General features: G+C 32.4%; 1 protein-coding gene across 20 annotated transcripts in view; it reads left to right on the top strand.

Moving 5' to 3' along the window:
- The window catches only part of PPIP5K2 (diphosphoinositol pentakisphosphate kinase 2), a 63667-nt gene that overhangs the window by 28108 nt on the left and 18235 nt on the right, over window positions 1-17324 (top strand). For all 20 annotated transcript variants that reach the window (XR_013998493.1, XR_013998494.1, XM_081133083.1 and 17 more), the window contains 6 exons: window positions 5405-5546; window positions 6211-6434; window positions 10878-11005; window positions 11580-11694; window positions 14947-15054; window positions 15145-15261. Coding sequence is in view for 18 of the 20 variants with exons in the window: in XM_081133083.1 (XP_080989209.1) it covers window positions 5405-5546; window positions 6211-6434; window positions 10878-11005; window positions 11580-11694; window positions 14947-15054; window positions 15145-15261 (834 nt within the window). In the remaining 2 variants the exon portion in view is untranslated. The remainder of the gene's footprint in view (window positions 1-5404; window positions 5547-6210; window positions 6435-10877; window positions 11006-11579; window positions 11695-14946; window positions 15055-15144; window positions 15262-17324) is intronic.

Below are 17324 nucleotides of genomic sequence, written 5' to 3'. Positions count from 1 at the left end.
TTTTTAAGCCTCATATAATAGAATATATTTTCTTTTATGTTTGGCTTCTTTTGTTCAGTATTATTTGTGAAATTTACACTTATTTTTGAGAAGTTTAATAGTTAAAATCATCTCTGTGTAGTATTTTATTTCAGATGTTGGCAAACTTTTTCTATAAAAGACCAGATAGTAAATATTTTAGGCTTTGGGGGTCACATTTGGTTTTTTGTTGCATATTCTTTTTTTCTTTTTTCTGACCATCTTTTAAAAATGCAAATACTATTCTTAGTTCATGGGCTGTGCCACAGGCCACATTTGCCCTGCAGACCACAGTGTGACCCCCATGTTCTATTTTTATGAGTATACTACAATTTATGTATTCTTCTACTATTGTTACAGTCTTGGGCTATTTGATTAATACTGCTATGACTCTCCTTGTTTGGCTCCTAGTGCATATGAGCATATGTCTCTCTTGGATATATTCTAAGAGTGGAATTGTTGTGACTCACAGTATACTTATGTTTCAGTATTAGTAAACTGTGTCAAACTGTTTTCCAAAGTCATCGAGCTACTTTACACTTCCCTCAGAAGTCCACCAGAATTGTCATTGCTCCACATTGTCTTTATTCACGTTATTCTCAGACTAATCAATTTTGGCCATTCTGAAGGTAGATGTATAGTAGTACCTTATTGGATAATCCTCTTTCCTGAGCACTTCTCTTCAAGTCTCTTGGCCTTTTTTCCTACTTGTCTGTGTTTTTCTTTTTAAGTGGTAGAAGTTCTTTATATATTTTGGATACGAGCTCTTTTTTATATGTGTTGTAAATACTACCACCTATTCTGAGCCTTAATGATGTCTTTTGATAAGCAGAAGTTCCTATTTTTCATGAATTTCAAGTTCAGTTTTTTCCTTTATGGTCAGTGCATTTTTATGTATTGTTTATATCTTTTTCTAACCAGAAGTCATAAGATATTCTTATATATGAGCTATAAGCTTTACTGTTTTGCCCTTCACATTTATCCGCAGTTCAGCTAAAACTGACTTTTGTGTACGCTATAAGGTAAAGATGTCAAAATTTTATTTTTTCCCCAACTCTATGTACATCCTGGTGTCTCAGCAAGACATGACTGTCCTTTCCCCATTACTTGGTAATACCATCTTTATCAAATATGTTGGTCTGTTTTTAGACTATATTCTTTTGTGGATCCCAAATCCTACATGGTTCTTTCTTCAAGTTTTTCTTGGCCTGTCCTACATTCCCATATATATATTTTAAAATAGTTTGGTCAAAAATTCTGTTGGGATATTGATTAAGATTGCATTAAATCTGTAGTTTGTGAAAATTTAAATATTTTAAAAAATTTTTTGTGCAATTGTGAATATTACCTCAAAGTTTTATTTTCTAATGTTGCTGCTATGTAGGAGCATTTTTAATATTGACTTTATATGCATCAACCTTATTAAATTCAGTTATTAATTTAATAATTTTATCTATAGATTTTTTTTTTGCTTTAAAAGCATATACAAGAGGATCTTATTTGGGGGGAATAGTTTGTGTACTTATATTTTAGTAAATGTTTGGTAAAATTTACTGGGAAATCCTATGGTAAATTTTATAGGCATTTTCTTTGTGGGAAAGTTTGTAATTATGAATTCCAGAGTAATTTAGTAGTTTCTAGGTATATGTCTTGTGTCAATATTAAGTTACATTCTTCTAAAAGTTTATAATAACCTCTTTAAGTTCTTTGTAATGCCTGCAGGATCTGTAGAGACATCCTTTTAGTTTTATCACATTATACCATTATTATTCTTCATAAGTTTCACCATGGTTAATCAGCTTTATTAACTCTTTCAAAAATCTAACTTTCAGATTTATCAGATTTGTTGGTCTTCTGAATTATGCACTTGTTTTCCATTTGATTAATTTTTATTGTTTAATATTTTATTCCTGCTACTTCTGTAGTTTTAGTTTGCTATTTTTCTTATTCTCAAAAACTAATGCCGCTAGATGGATGCTTATTAAGTCATGAATTTTTCTAAATACATGCTCTAGGCCATAAATTTTATTTATGCACTGTTTTAACTATATTCATAAAATTTGAGGTTTATGCAATTTGGGGACATTTTCTAATTTTCTTTGTGATTTGTTCTTTGGCCACAGGTTATTTAGAAGTATATTTTTTAAAATTTCCAAACCTATGGCATTTTAAGGTTATACTTTTGTTATTTCTAACTTTATATCATTTTGTTTCAAATAAAAATTCCTCTGGATTTCTTTGTGTATTTTTTCTTGCCTTACTGTTTGTGTAGGTGTTTCTCTTAAAATCTGTGCATAGTTGTTTTATAAGTAATTATTATGAAAATTTTCTTTAGGTCAATTATTTCATTTATGTTAATATTACTATGTATGAATTTATTATCCTTTATATTTGTACTGCCTGTTTTTATTTTTCTCTCCTTTCTTGCTTCATTGGAATTGATACTTTATTTTTCTGTTAGTTTGAAATTTTTATTTGATTTTACTGTTTGTTTTGTCATTACCTCAGAGACAGCAATAGACTCGTATGACTTCTAAAAGTTGAATGTTAACATTATGCTTTTACTCTCTTCCTGGACAAAAAAAGGACTCTAAAAGAGTGCTTTTCAAACTTTAACTTTCATAAGAATTGTCTGGGGCCGTGTTAAAAATGCAGGTTCTGATTCATCACATCTGGGGTAGGGAGTGGAATTTTGCATTTTTAATAAGCTTCCAATTCATGCCAGTACTACTAGTCTTTGAACCATATTGCAGCAAGGCCTAAAATCATAACATTTGCTCAGCCTGCAACTGACATGTTGCAATAAATAATATTGTTAATTTTTATTCTGTATATTTTAAACCCCTCAATATGTAATTGTTATTCTTTTATGCAAGCAGTATTTATTTAGATTTACCTATGAATTTACCCTTAAATTACCTTTTATTCTTTCTGAATTTCAGAGATTCCATGTAAGATCATTTTTATTCTGTTTGAAGAACAATATAGTAATTCTGTTAGTATCACTCTACTGGTGGTAAATTCTTTTTTGTTTATCTAAAGATGCTTTTATTTCAACTTTACTCTTAGGATATTTTTTACTGGGTATAGAATTCTAGGATGGCACTTTCTTTCATTACTTTTAAGATGTTGTTTTACTATCTTCTAGCTTCCAGTGTTTACCTTGAGAAGTGAGCTGTCAATCTTATTACTGAACCTTTGAAGAAGATAATTTTTTTCAAATAACTCCTTCTGGAGTTATTTTTTTTTTAATTTTAAAAAAATATATATATCTTTATTGATTTAAGAGAGAGGAAAGGAGAGGGTGAGAGAGAGATAGAAACATCAATGATGAGAATCATTGACCAGCTGCCTCCTGCATGCCCCCAACTGGGGATCAAGCCCACAACCCGGGCATGTGCCCCGACCGGGAATTGAAACCCTATTTCCTGGATCCTAGGTCGATGCTCAACCACTGAGCCATGATTTTTAACATTTTATTTTTATCTTTGGTTTTCAGCCTTTTTTCTATTCTATATCTAGATGTCAATTGCTTTTTAATTTATCTTGCTAATAGTTTAATAGGATTCTTGGATCTTGGGTTTCAGTTTTGGCAAGCTTTTTTTTGTTGTTCTTTTTTCTGTTTCTTTCTCTTTTTTTAAATCCTCATCTGAGGATATGTTTTTTCATTGATTCTAGGGAGTGAGGGAGGGGGAGAGAGAGAGAAACATCTGTCGGCTGTCTCATGCATGCACCCCAACTGGTAATCGAACCGACACCCTTTGGTGCACAGGACAATGTTCTAACCACTTAGCCACACTCGCCAGGGAATCTGTTACTTTCTCCTGGGTCTTCAAATATATGTTTGCTAGAACTTTCTCTTCTCTTATCCTTTCTTTTTATTTTTCTTTCATTCTTTTGTCTCTATGATTTAGTCTGGATAAAATCTTCTAACCAGTCTCTAATAAATTTATCTCTGGCTGTATCTAATGTGCTATAAATTCAGTCAGTGTATTTTTCAATCTTAGAATTTCTATTTGCTTTTTTTTATATATATATAATATTTTCATTTTTTAATAATATGCAGTTCTTTGATGATTTTCAATGTTTTATGTTCTTGAATATAGGAAGTCCCTCTTTTTTTAGTTTTTGATAATTTTATTACTTAGAGTCTCTTTGGTTCTGTTTCTGTTGTTTATTCTGCTGATTGGTATTCATGATGTCCTGTTTTCTTGTGTACCCAAATATCTTTAATTAGGTTGGATATTTTATTTGTGGAAATAAATTGAATATTATCATCTTCCAATAAGGTTTTTTTATTTGTTCCTGCTATGAGCATAGCAGTGGACATAGCAGTCTAGGATTCCCTTAATCCAATTTCAGAACAGATCTTTCTGGGTCAACAGTTGACCTGAGCCTGATCTGCAGTTTGTTGTTTAGTTCGTTTGCTTCTGATTCACCTTACTGTTTTGAACCCTAAATACAGAGAGTTTACCAGCATTCCACCTTTGGGAATCCTGGATTTCACTTTTGTTCCCTTAACCTAACAAGACTATTAAAGCTCTATCTGCTATCTTTTCAGGATCAACAAATGTTTCCAGTGCAGAAACAGCCTTAAATGCCCGAATTACTCTCTGTATGAGTTTTGGTTCTATAACTCTTTATTATATTATTTCTCAGATACCTTAAAGCAGAAGTATAGACGTTCTTTGCCTAGAAGTTTTACTTATTTACAATGGTTAGATTGAGCCGAACTACCTAGTTCATCATAACGAGGAGTGGAATTCTACTTTACGTTTTTTATTATTTGTAGAAATTTATTTGATGGGTTTAAATTACTTGCCAAGCTGAGTGTAGAAACTAGAATTTGAAACTATGTTGTCATTAATGGCTTTTATTGACGTATAAAAATCTTATAAAGGGATTAGCATCATGTTTAAGAGTACCAGCTCTATAGCCAGACTATCTGCTTTTTTATCCCACTCTTCACATACTAGTGGTTTGATCTTGGGCTTAACCTCTAAGTACCTCAACTGGAAAAAAGATGATGATAATAATAGAGTCTTAGGTTTATTACATGTAAAATATATGTCAAATTGTTAGAACCATATTTGCTCATATTAAGTGAGTCAGTAAATTGTCAATGTAAGTTAAAATAAAATGTCATTGTAAATTATAGTGCTTCTGCTATATTTTCTCTGTAGATTATCTCATGATATCTAAGGTTTAATTTTTTTTAACATGAAATTCTGAGGCTTATATTTCCTCCTTGATCTTATTACTATATAGTGCAGCTATCTTAATTTGTAGTATGGAATATTATTCAACTACTGGGAAGTTTTGTATATTGTTCTCTTGGACAGTTGTGCATAAACAGATGTAAAATATATACTTTACCCATTTATAGCTTACACCATCTGGAAGCACTTCTCTTATTAAATCAATGCATTTAATTAAAAATCCTGTGAAGACCTGTGACAAAGTTTATTCCTTGATACAAAGTTTGACTTCTCAAATCAGGCATCGCATGGAAGATCCCAAATCATCAGGTAAATATCATGTTTTTCTTAGAGCATAAAACAAATAAAAATTACTATTCAATTACTATAAACATTTTAAAATAAGATGCACTAATCTTAAGGAATAAATAGCTAAGTTATAGTTGCTTTTTTTCCATGACAGCATGAAAGAGATAAAACATTCTTATTTGGTTAATTCTGTAGCATTGCCGTATAGCTAAACAGCAAATAGGCAGCATAATCAGAAAGAGCAAGCAACAGGAAGGTGATCTGGGCTCTGGCTCTGAAACTATCTTGATTAATAACTTGGGCAACTTTGGAATATTGGCTTGCTTACTAGTAAAAGTGGATTCTTTGAATTGTTTAATTTTTAAGGTTTCTTTATGGTAATGACTGTTCTGTTATGTGAATCTAATAAAATAATAGATAATAATTTAAATAACTTAAAATTCAGAATTGAAAATGTATTAGCTTAAAAGGGTTTTGTATATAATTGTTCTTTTTATTATTATTGAAATGTGTAACATATGGAAAGGTCTTTTACAGACCAGGTTTTTAGCCTATGTATGTATACCTTTATTCAAGTATACAAAATATGTGGTTGCTAATAGTAATTTGCTAATGGTAACATTTCCTAGCTTCATACTCTTAATTTGATTTTTGATTTTAATATACTAAAAATTTCATGTTTTAGATATTCAGCTTTACCATAGTGAGACATTAGAGCTTATGCTACGTAGATGGTCCAAGTTGGAGAAAGACTTTAAAACAAAGAATGGAAGATACGACATTAGTAAAATCCCTGACATATATGACTGTATAAAATATGATGTCCAGCATAACTGTTCCTTGAAATTAGAAAACACAATGGAATTATATGGGCTTTCAAAGGCATTAGCAGATATTGTTATCCCTCAGGTAAGTAATTCCTAGGACAGTTTTCTTATAGTGTTGTATAAATACCTTGCAAATGTCTTCTAGTGGATAAAAGACAGCTGATTTTCATGTCCACTTAAAACCCATAATTTCAAAAAGAAAAGTAATTAAATTGATATTTTGAACTTTTTATTTGTTATATTAAATTGTTATTTTATTTTCTAATAGTTTATAGTGACTTTTCAAAATGTAAGTATTGATACTTAAAAAGAACAATAATACATGAACAAACAAGACAACTAAAAACAGGATGGAATAAATCACTGAAATATTTATTGGGCACCTATTTGTACATCTACCAGCCCTATGCTTTGGAGATATAGTGGTGGCCTTGTATATAAATTTTATAATTATTTTTAAAGTATCTTGAAAGTATCTTGAAAATAATTTAGACGTCAAGATGTAAGTAGTTATTGGGAGGGGGTAGGTGTTCGTGGGTCTTTTTATTATAGGAAAATAAAAATAAAGGTAAAACCAGAATTCAAATAACTGAAATGTAATTAAGCAGAGAAACGGATTGATTATAAAGAGGTAAGTGACAAGACAAGTTGAGGTAAGAGATATCTCAGAAGAAAATAGTTCTGGATGCCCTTTTGGCATCTCAGTTACTAAAAGATTATTTGGATATTATAAAGGGGAGATTGGAGTAGATCAGACATTCCAGTTGTGAACCACAGTTAAAAAGCAGAAAAAATGAACTGCATGAAATGTATAAAGATTATGAGCAAAAGTAGCCTCATTTACAACTATTCATATATAAAAATGGTAAATAGTAATACTCTCCTTCTGCTAATATTCACAGAAAGTCCAAGAAAAACTAAGGACTTTGAAAAACTAGGAATTCAGACAGTATGCAACTTACCTGTGGTTATTTGTGTAAATGTTAAAGAAGCTTATTCTTTCAGCATGAAAGATTGGTCACTTTTAATTCTGGTAAACATTAGTTTGCATTGGAAGCATATGTATAAGACACTGATTTTTTTCATTATCTTGGATTGCATTGGCATTAGTCCAGGCTCAGTGCATCTTAGTTGTACTTATCCTTACAATAGAGATGATTTAAAAGTATATTTTTTAACAGATAAACTTTAAGACCCTCTTAAGTCTTTATGTTGCTTATATGCATTTTTCAAGGTATATTTTCAGTGTATCTAAATGTATCATGTACTCAGTGGCTAAATAAATACACAAATGATTGTCTTGTCAGTACATGGTTTATTTAAGCTCGTGCCTCTTCTTTCTCAGTTATTTATACTAAACTTTCAAGAATTGAGGATGAAATTTTGAGATACATGAACAAACGACAACTAAAAACAGGATGGAATAAATTACTGAAATATTTATTGGGCACCTATTGTACATCTACCAGCCCTATGCTTTGGAGATGTAGAGTTGAGATCAAAAGAATACTCAAGTATTAATAGGATTTTAGATCATTTCTTCTCCTTTTTATGTATGTATTTAGCCAAAGAAATTTCTCACCATCTCCTTGTAACTCCAATATCAGTAGTCTCCCCCTTATCTGTGGTTCACTTTCTTTGGTTTTAGTCACCCATGGTCAACAGCAGTCCAAAAATATTAAATGGAAAATTTTAGAAATGAACAATTCATAAGTTTTAAATTATCTACCATTCTGAGTAGTATGATGAAGTCTCATGCTATCCTACTCCCGCCTGCCCGGGATGTGAATTATCCCTTTGTTCCAGCATATCCGCACTGTATATGCTACCCACACAGTAGTTACTTAGTAGCTTCCCCAGTTATCAGATCCACTGTTACGGTATCGGAGTGCTCGTGTTCAAACAGCCCTTATTTTACTCATAATGGCCTCAAAGCACAAGAGCAGTGATGCTGGCAATTCAGATATGCCAAAGAAAAGCATGAAGTGCTTCCTTTAAGTGGAAAGGTGAGTACAGTACAATAAAATATTTTGAGACAGAGAGACCACATTCACATAACATTTATAATAATATATTGTTATAATTGTTCTATTTTATTATCAGTTATTGTTGATCTCTTACTGTGCCTAATTTATGAATTAGACTTTATCATCATAGGTATGTATGTATAGGAAAAACAGTATACAAAGATTTTGATACTGTTTTCAGGCATCCACCGGGGATCTTGTAGCGTATCTCCAGCAAATAAGGGGTCCTACTGTACATAGCATTCATGCAAATAAAAAATATTTCAGACTGAGAGATTTGATGACTGAGTCAATAATGTAAAATTTTGACTTGTTTAGAATATGCTTATTTAGATTAAGTGTGTCACTATCTGTGCAAGAAAAATGTATATGCTTCTGTTGTAGTGTACAAAGTATTGCTCTGCCTCTAAAAATTTGTTTCCTTTCTTACATTGAATTAATTCATATATCTATGCAATATGAATTAGGTAAATCTAATCATATCTAAACTTAAGTTTGACAAACATGGTTTATTACTCCTAGTTATTTTAACAAACTAATTTTAATTATGATAGGTATTTTTGCTATAATAGAATCAACTTTTCACTTTTTAACCACTCTTAATCCTCAGAAAATAGAGAACCCTGTAACCACTCTTAATCCTCAGAAAATAGAGAAACCTGGTTTAAAATGATACTTTAAAATAATGATGGTATGGTGATAGAACATGTAAAGACTAAATTTGGTATTAAGATTCTCTTCATTGAGATGGCACACATTTATTGAAATTCAAAGACAATTTCTTTGGTCATCTGTTGATTTTGAAATACAGAGGCTTCTTTATAATAGCATTTTCCATGTAAAGTCTAACCACACTCTCATTGAATATCACCACATAATAATCTTTCAAATAGCCTCATTTGTTATTTTACTCAGTTCTATTTATGGCAGAAACATTGTAATAACATATGAGAACTTAAATGTTTTAACAATTATTTAGTCCTAGTTGGTAACAAATGAACAAAATGTCACTGTTGAAGGGAAATATTTATTTTTGTTGTAAAATTAGAAAATGTAGATAAAGCAAAGAAATCACTATGACATTACCAACTAGAGAAAAACATTTTAATGTTTTAGAAACTCTTAAAGGCCTTTTCCTGTAAATTCATGCAGATTAAATTTTTTCTTAAATTTATATATATACACATAACAATTGTATTCTTTGTAAAAATAGAACCAGGAAAAGCATACTGACTGTTTTACAACCCGATTGTTTTTTCCTTCACTTAGCATCAAAAACTTTTCATATCAGTAAAGCTATATAAACATCATTATTCCTAATGGCTGAATGGTGTGATGCTACAATAACTTATTTAACCACTTCTTGTATTTGGAAATAGATAATTTTTATTTCCTTCACTGTTTTAACACGTCTTTATACGCACTCAGGATTATTTCTATAGCTTCATGAGAGTGTGTTTCCTCACGTCTTGCTAACACAACAAAAATTTCCCCTGATGATTTTTTATTTCAGCCCCTTCCTTTTATTTACTTATACATACACAGTTACATTTATATCCCTTTTGCATTAATTCACAGTCATCTATGTTGGCGAGATAATTGAACCAACCAAGCTTTAGTTTAAGGGAAGTGACCCCAAGAAGTTCCATTTTCATAGGTCTTCCTTCAGTAATCAACCAGTCTTTTCTTCTCAGGCAGTCTTGAGATCTGTTACTCATACTTATCCTTGGTCATCTGGGAAGTACCTGATAGCAGAACGTAGCCTTTAAATTCAGGCATCCCAGGCTGTACTTGGAGAGCGAGGATATGCCTGTTTGTCTTCTCTCCAGTCTCCCTTCTTTCCTTCTCTGCCCTCTTCCTTTTCTCCCCTCTCATCCCATCTACACACAAATCAGATTTTTCTCATCTCATATCGTAGGTAGGTCATTTCCTTCCTACCTCTTTGAACTGTCATTTTTATTACAATTATTATTACAATTAATATTCTTTCTTGATACCTCATATTATAATTTCTCAAAAATTTAATTAACCTATAATAATTATAGACATCATGAAATTTGGTAATTTCATGGCATTTTTTGCCCACCACTAATTAAAACTTTAAAAGTATTGGCCAAAGGCTTTTAAATAATTTGTTAACCTTTTTAATCTTTGACATTTGAATAGCTAAAAATCTCACTGGAATTATATATTTTTTTATATGTTCATTGACTATTCTGTGCTTTAGTGTTTGTGTCCTCAATCCATTTCTCTTTTAGGGTTGTTTCTACATTTAAAAACTGCCAATTGAGTTGAACTCCTCTTCAGAAATCACTTGCTTTTTCAGTTCCACCAAAAATTCTTTCAGTTATACTTAATAGTTTTGGGAATAGTATACTTACAGTTGCGGAAGTGTAAACTAGGAGTTGTATAGGCTTATTATAGTTCTTTAGCAGTGCATTTGTTAGAGTTCTTTGGCATTATACCCTTTTTTCTAATATCATGTGTTTTCTGCTTAGGAATATGGTATAACCAAAGCTGAAAAACTGGAGATTGCCAAAGGCTACTGTACTCCTCTAGTTAGAAAAATTCGCTCAGACCTTCAGAGGACCCAAGATGATGATACTGTAAACAAGCTCCATCCTGTGTAAGAGACTCTACTGGTATTTAAATCAATAGACGCCTATTTTGGCATACTTCAAATCTAAATTACGTTTTAATGTTCCTAAGAAGAAATCAGGAGTGTGTCACTTGGCACACTGTGGAAATAAGGATTACCTAAGTATTCCTAGTAGTTAACTTCCAACCAGGGTTCTTTTTCACTCCCAACTGGGTAAGAACTGGAGTGAACAGGGAAAAGGAATGTGTCATTTACATTATTCAGCATGTACCCCATTCAGCAGCATAAACATCTGTGAGCTGCTTTAGGTCTATAGCCTCTGTTATTTTTAGTAGAGAAGCTACAATGACAGTGAACTCGACTAATATTAACTCTTCTTTGACTAATCTCAGAGGTCCCAGTTAGTTCCAGTTATTAATCATGTTAAAGGAATATCTACTAAGATAATTCCTCAATTGTGGTTGGAAGAGGGATAGATAGATTTACTTACGGTAGTCTTTTACTTCTAGTAAGATTACATTCCATTTTACAAAATAATTTCAGTACTTAATAAGTTTTGACTATATGGGTATGTTTTAACATTGTCTGCTTTTAACTTTAGGTATTCCAGGGGTGTTCTGTCTCCTGAACGTCATGTCCGTACCAGACTATATTTCACCAGTGAAAGTCATGTTCATTCTTTACTATCTATTCTTCGCTATGGTGCCTTATGCAATGTAAGTAGAATAAGTTATTCCAATATACTTAACAAATGTTTACTTGAATTTGTGTTTTTACTGTGTTAGATGTTGGGGATAGAGACATTTTCTCTTCCCTTGGAGAAGACCCATTTAAGCAGACAATAATATAAAATATTTTAGGTGATATTATAGACTGGTGGCAGTGAGATGAAGAGAAACTGATGAATTTGATCAAAGTTTAAGGCGTTGACTGTGTCATCACTTAGCAGTTTTATTTTGGGTCTGTCATGAAGTTGCAATCAGGGGCTCGAATCATCTCAAAGCTTTCCTCTCATGTCTGGTACTTGCTGCTGGCTATCAGCTGGGGCCTTGGCTGAGGGTGTTTGACAATACCTATACCTGGCCTCTTTATATGACCTGCTCCCTCAAAACATAGCAGCTGAGTTCCAAGAATAAGATTCCTAAGAGAACAAGGTGAAACTGCAAGGCTTCTTATGATCTAAGTTACGAAGTCACATAGCATCACTTCTGGTGAGCTTTATTGGTTGAGGCAATCCATAGGTTCATCTAGGTTAAAGGGGAGGGGAAATAGACCCACATTGCTGGATGGAGTTTCACCATCACACTGTAAGATGAGTACTTGGCATATAGTGTGGTGGCTATCTTTGGAAAATAGAATCTATTATAAAATGTCCATTGGCCACATAATACATATTTCCCCCTTATGCAAAATTCACGTAACCTCTCCAATATTCCCCCCATCTTATTCTATTACAGCACAAACTTGACAGCTAGGATCTCGTCTAAATCAGGTCTAAATGTGGATGGGGTTCCTTGGACACAGATTCTTGAGTATTTAAGAGTATTCAGTCTTAATTCAAAGACCTGTAAACTGAAGAGACCAATTATCTGTCCTTCAAACACCCACTATGCGATGGTGGGATAGGCATAGGATAACTGCTGTAGATAACCTTTTCAAAGGAGGGAAAAATGGAAGGTATACTGTAGTCACTGGTCAAACCATAGATTAACTAGAATACAATGTCATTTCTACTATATATAAAAAATATCTTTTCAGCCATTTCTAAACTCACAAAATAGAATTTTTAAAAAAATTTTATGTATATATTAGTGTACACACATATGCACATCTATTTTTCAAAAGAGATTTTTAAAAGAAAATTCTTTTTTTTCTTATGTACTTTTAAAATAAAAGGCTGTGAAATATATAAGGAAGATTTGGTATGTGTCTCTAGATTCTTTATCTTATTATTGGGCCTTGATGAACAGTTGAATAGTATTATCAAAGTTACCCTAAGACTATTTCAGAGTTCTGTTCCTGTCAGATTTTCCAGTTAATATGTTCTTGCCTCTTGTTTTGGTTTCTTCTTTGTCCCAACGAAGAGTAGCAAAGTGATATCCTTCGCAACGTATGTAGATTAGTGGAACTTTAACAAAAGAAATACTGAGTGAAAAAAAGTGATTCTTAATTAGCAAGGCAGGAGCCTATATATTCAGTAGTAACAATGGAATTGTTTTTGGAGAGGAGGGATATATCTCTTACTCGGTCCCCTTCTGCACTTAATTAGAAGGTAGAAAGAATATGCAGAATATAGAAACCAATAGAAGGCCTGTGGTTGGAACATAATAATGATGGATAAATGGCAACAGATAAGTTTGGAGAGCCAGTGCCTTGGATCATAAGGGGATTGGGAAGCCATTGAAAGGTTTTAAACAGGGAAGTAAGTGTATTTGGTTACTGTGTAAACAATACGTAGGTGGGAGTAGATATAAGGAAACCAGTTAGGAAGTTATCACAGTGATCTAAAGAAAGATGGTATAGTTTGAACCAGGGTGGTGGCAGTTAGAACTAGAGCTTGTTGAGTATACATTGTATTTGGCTGCATCTCTGAAAACAAAAGCTGAACAATTCCATTCTTTTAAAAATCTGTGCTTCCAGAATAAAAAAAAGTTACATGTATTTACTAAAGTAAAAACTAAGCTGATACCGAAATGATGTCCTGTTTTCTGATTTTTAAAAAATTTAATTTATTTGAACTATAATTATCATCCCAATTCAGATTTTCCTTATAAGATGCTGTACGTAATATACTTAAAATCTTGTTCAGTATCTTCCCAGGTGAAAGTTTTGATTTTTCAGTGTGGGCTGGGTAAAATCTCTCTATAATAGCTTTTTAAAAAAGGTTTGTTAAGGAAATAAGATTAAGCAAGATTTCAGGGAATATGTATAATGAGCCTTAATTTAAAAATATTTTTATGAATTCTTGACTGTTAATTGTGTTCAGGAGGATGATCCTAAATATTAAATTTTATGCATTCATTGAAACAAACCTAGCAAAATATAACTGCAACACTAAATTAGATATTAGATGATGTTCTTATTAATAATGTAGTATCATGAAATCTAATAGATCTTTACACTTATTGAAAAATTTTAGCATTTAATGTAAACTCATCATTTACAGTGATTCAAATCTAGTGAAAGTTAATAAGTCTATGCTAGTTTGTTTTCTCTTATCAATTTTGAAGAAAACATATATGTCTTTGCACATACCTCCACCTCAAACACAGATAACACACAATCACACACAGATGCAACTTTTTTGCTCCAGAGTGTTGCTTAGGTTGGGAGTAGCTGCTCTGGTGGCTTGGCATTGGAGCATCGAGAGGTATGAATAGCCATCCTGGCGATCAAGCCCACAACCTGGGCATGTGACCTGACCCAGAATCGAACTGGTGACCTCCTGGTGCATGGGGAAATGCTCAACCAACTGAGCCACACAGGCTGGGCCCTACTGATTTTTAACCACCACACATGTGTGTCCACCCAGCCTGTTCTGTGTTTCTGCCCCTTCTAACCAGTCTCTCTGTGGCTTCTGTATATCCTTAGTGATAGGTTTTCTGTCCAGATAGATTTCAGGTGGTTCTCAGTGATGGTTGTTCTGTAGTTTAGTTGTAATTTTGATGTGCTTGAGGGAGGATGCCAGTATCCTGGTTACCCACTCAGCCGTCTTGACCAGAAGCCTTATTTTAAGTTACAAGAGTTTCTAATACTTCAGGTAAGAGATTTTTAAAATAATTTACTTAAGCTTAAGTAATTTATTCAGACTTTAATATAGTGGAGTTATTTTGAAAGATTTGTGCATATATAAGTATTTACTTTTCTTTGTGGTAACACTCAGAATTAAGCAAACTACCATAATGAAAAGAAAGTGACTTTCAAGTAATGCAATATTAGAACATGTTTTCCATTTACTTTTTGTTCAGGAATCAAAAGATGAACAGTGGAAACGAGCTATGGATTATTTAAATGTTGTCAATGAACTCAACTACATGACTCAGATCGTTATCATGCTTTATGAGGATCCTAACAAGGTAATCTAGTTCTTGATATGTATGTGTTACCCAAGGTAAATAAGTAGCTTGAAGTTTCTCATTTTCAAAATGTTCTGTGATATTTTTTAGGATCTTTCCTCAGAGGAACGCTTTCATGTTGAATTACACTTTAGTCCAGGAGCCAAAGGATGTGAAGAAGACAAAAATTTACCATCCGGCTATGGATATAGACCAGCTTCAAGAGAGGTAAGGAAGATGAAACTCTCAGTGCTTGGTTACTACAGTTTTAGCTTTTCATGAAGTTTCTATAGGAATTTTCTATCATGTACTATAATTCTTAACTCAAGTACTAAGTAGCAAGATGGTTTACCCTTTTAAAATATGATTTAGGTAGACATTTTTAGGCATATTTGAATTCTGCCTTTTACATTGATTATTATGGATTTTTAAGACCAGAATTTAGAATGGATAAAAACTACAGTTATAGTTTTGGTTTGGGGTTTTGTTTTTGTTACTGTTTTACTTGAGGATTAATTCTTGCTAAACACTGTGCTAAGCACTTGGCATCAATTATTGCATTTTAATCTTTATAATCTTACAAAGTTAAATATGTACGCAGCTTAAGACTTTTTTACTAAAGTATCTTACATGTTGATAAAAGTACCTAAGTAATAAATATATACTTTAATGATATATTAGAAAATGAAAATAATTGTAAAACAACCAGCCAGGTCATAACTAGAACAATATCATTATTCCAGAAGGCCCAATTATGCCTTTTCCTTATCACAACCCCCTGTCTTCTCCCCAAAGGTACCTATTATCATAGATTAATTTTGCTTATTTTTGAACATTATATATGTGAAATCACAAAATACATGCTTTTTGAGGGTGGCGAGTGGATTTGGCTTTTTTCTTCCATTATGTTTGTGAGATTCATCTGTTCTTCAATTTTGTTTCCATGTAGGATTCTATTAAGTAAATATAGTGGGATGCGTTACTCTATTCCACTTTGTAAACATATGTACACATTTCTTTTGGATATACAGCTAGAAGTAAATTGCTAGGTCATAGGGTATGCATATGTTCAACTTTAGCAAATACAAATAGTTTTCCCAGTCGTTTTCTAAAGATACTGCCATATCCTTGTAAGTACTTGATATGACTAGTGTTTTTAATTTAACTATTTTGGGGGGCATGTAGTGTTATCTCATTGAGGTTTAAATTTACATTATCCTCATGACAAGTAAGGATTAGCACTTTTTAACATGTTTATTATGTTCCAGAGAGAACTTTCTGGAATTTTGAGATTTACATAAACTCTGCAGATCAGTTTTGAGAGAAATAACACTTTCACAGTGTTGAATCTTCAAGTCAAGGACTTATTATGTCTCTGAATTTATTTAACTAGTTCTTTATATTTTTTTGATAAAATTAAGATTTGTTTTTTACGTGTTGTACCTTCTTTGTCAGATTAATTCCTAAGTTCTTTATATTTTTACACTCTGATAAATGGTGTATTTAAATTTCATTTTCTGTTAGTGTCATATTGAATTTTTACTCATTTTTGTATAAAGATTTTATAACTAGCAACCTTATTATATACTGTTAGTCATTCTAATAATTTATCCATAGAGTCATTTGGATTTTCTATGTATATGCTTGTATCTCTGAGTGATGACAGACGTCTAGTAAAATGTTGAACAAATTTAGTTACGGTGGCATTCTTGTCTTTCAGTGACTTATTATTAACCACCTTGTTTCAGGTTTTTATATATCCCTTACCCAGTTAAAGAAGTTCTTTCTTTTCTTTCTTTTTTTTTTTTTAAATATATCTTTATTGATTTCAGAGAGAGGAAAGGGGAGAGAGAGAGATAGAAACATCAATGATGAGAGAGTCATTGCTCGAGCCCGCAACCCGGGCATGTGCCCTGACCGGGAATCGAACCCCGATCGCCTGGATCCCAGGTCGATGCTCAGCCGCTGAGCCACGCTCGGCTGGGCCTTCTTTATTTTCTATACCACTTAGTTTGATGAGGGTTTGATGTATTTCTGCTTGGCTTCTTTTTTCTAACTTTATGAGATTTGTTGATGTAATTGTATTTAGTTTTAGTTTGTCCATTCTAATTGCTTTAAAATGTGTATTTCATGGTATGATTGTGCCCCAGTTTACCCATTCTATTATATATAGATGAATATTTGGTTTAACATTTTTAGCTTATCTATCTCCTATACATATACTGTGAGATTCTTGCAGTCTGGGACTGTATCTTATTCATCTGTGTCCTGGAACATGGTACCACTCAGTA

This window comes from Miniopterus schreibersii (genome assembly GCF_964146895.1).
Source record: "Miniopterus schreibersii genome assembly, chromosome: 3".
NCBI lineage: Eukaryota > Metazoa > Chordata > Mammalia > Chiroptera > Miniopteridae > Miniopterus > Miniopterus schreibersii.
This window is presented reverse-complemented; position numbering and strand designations above follow the sequence as displayed.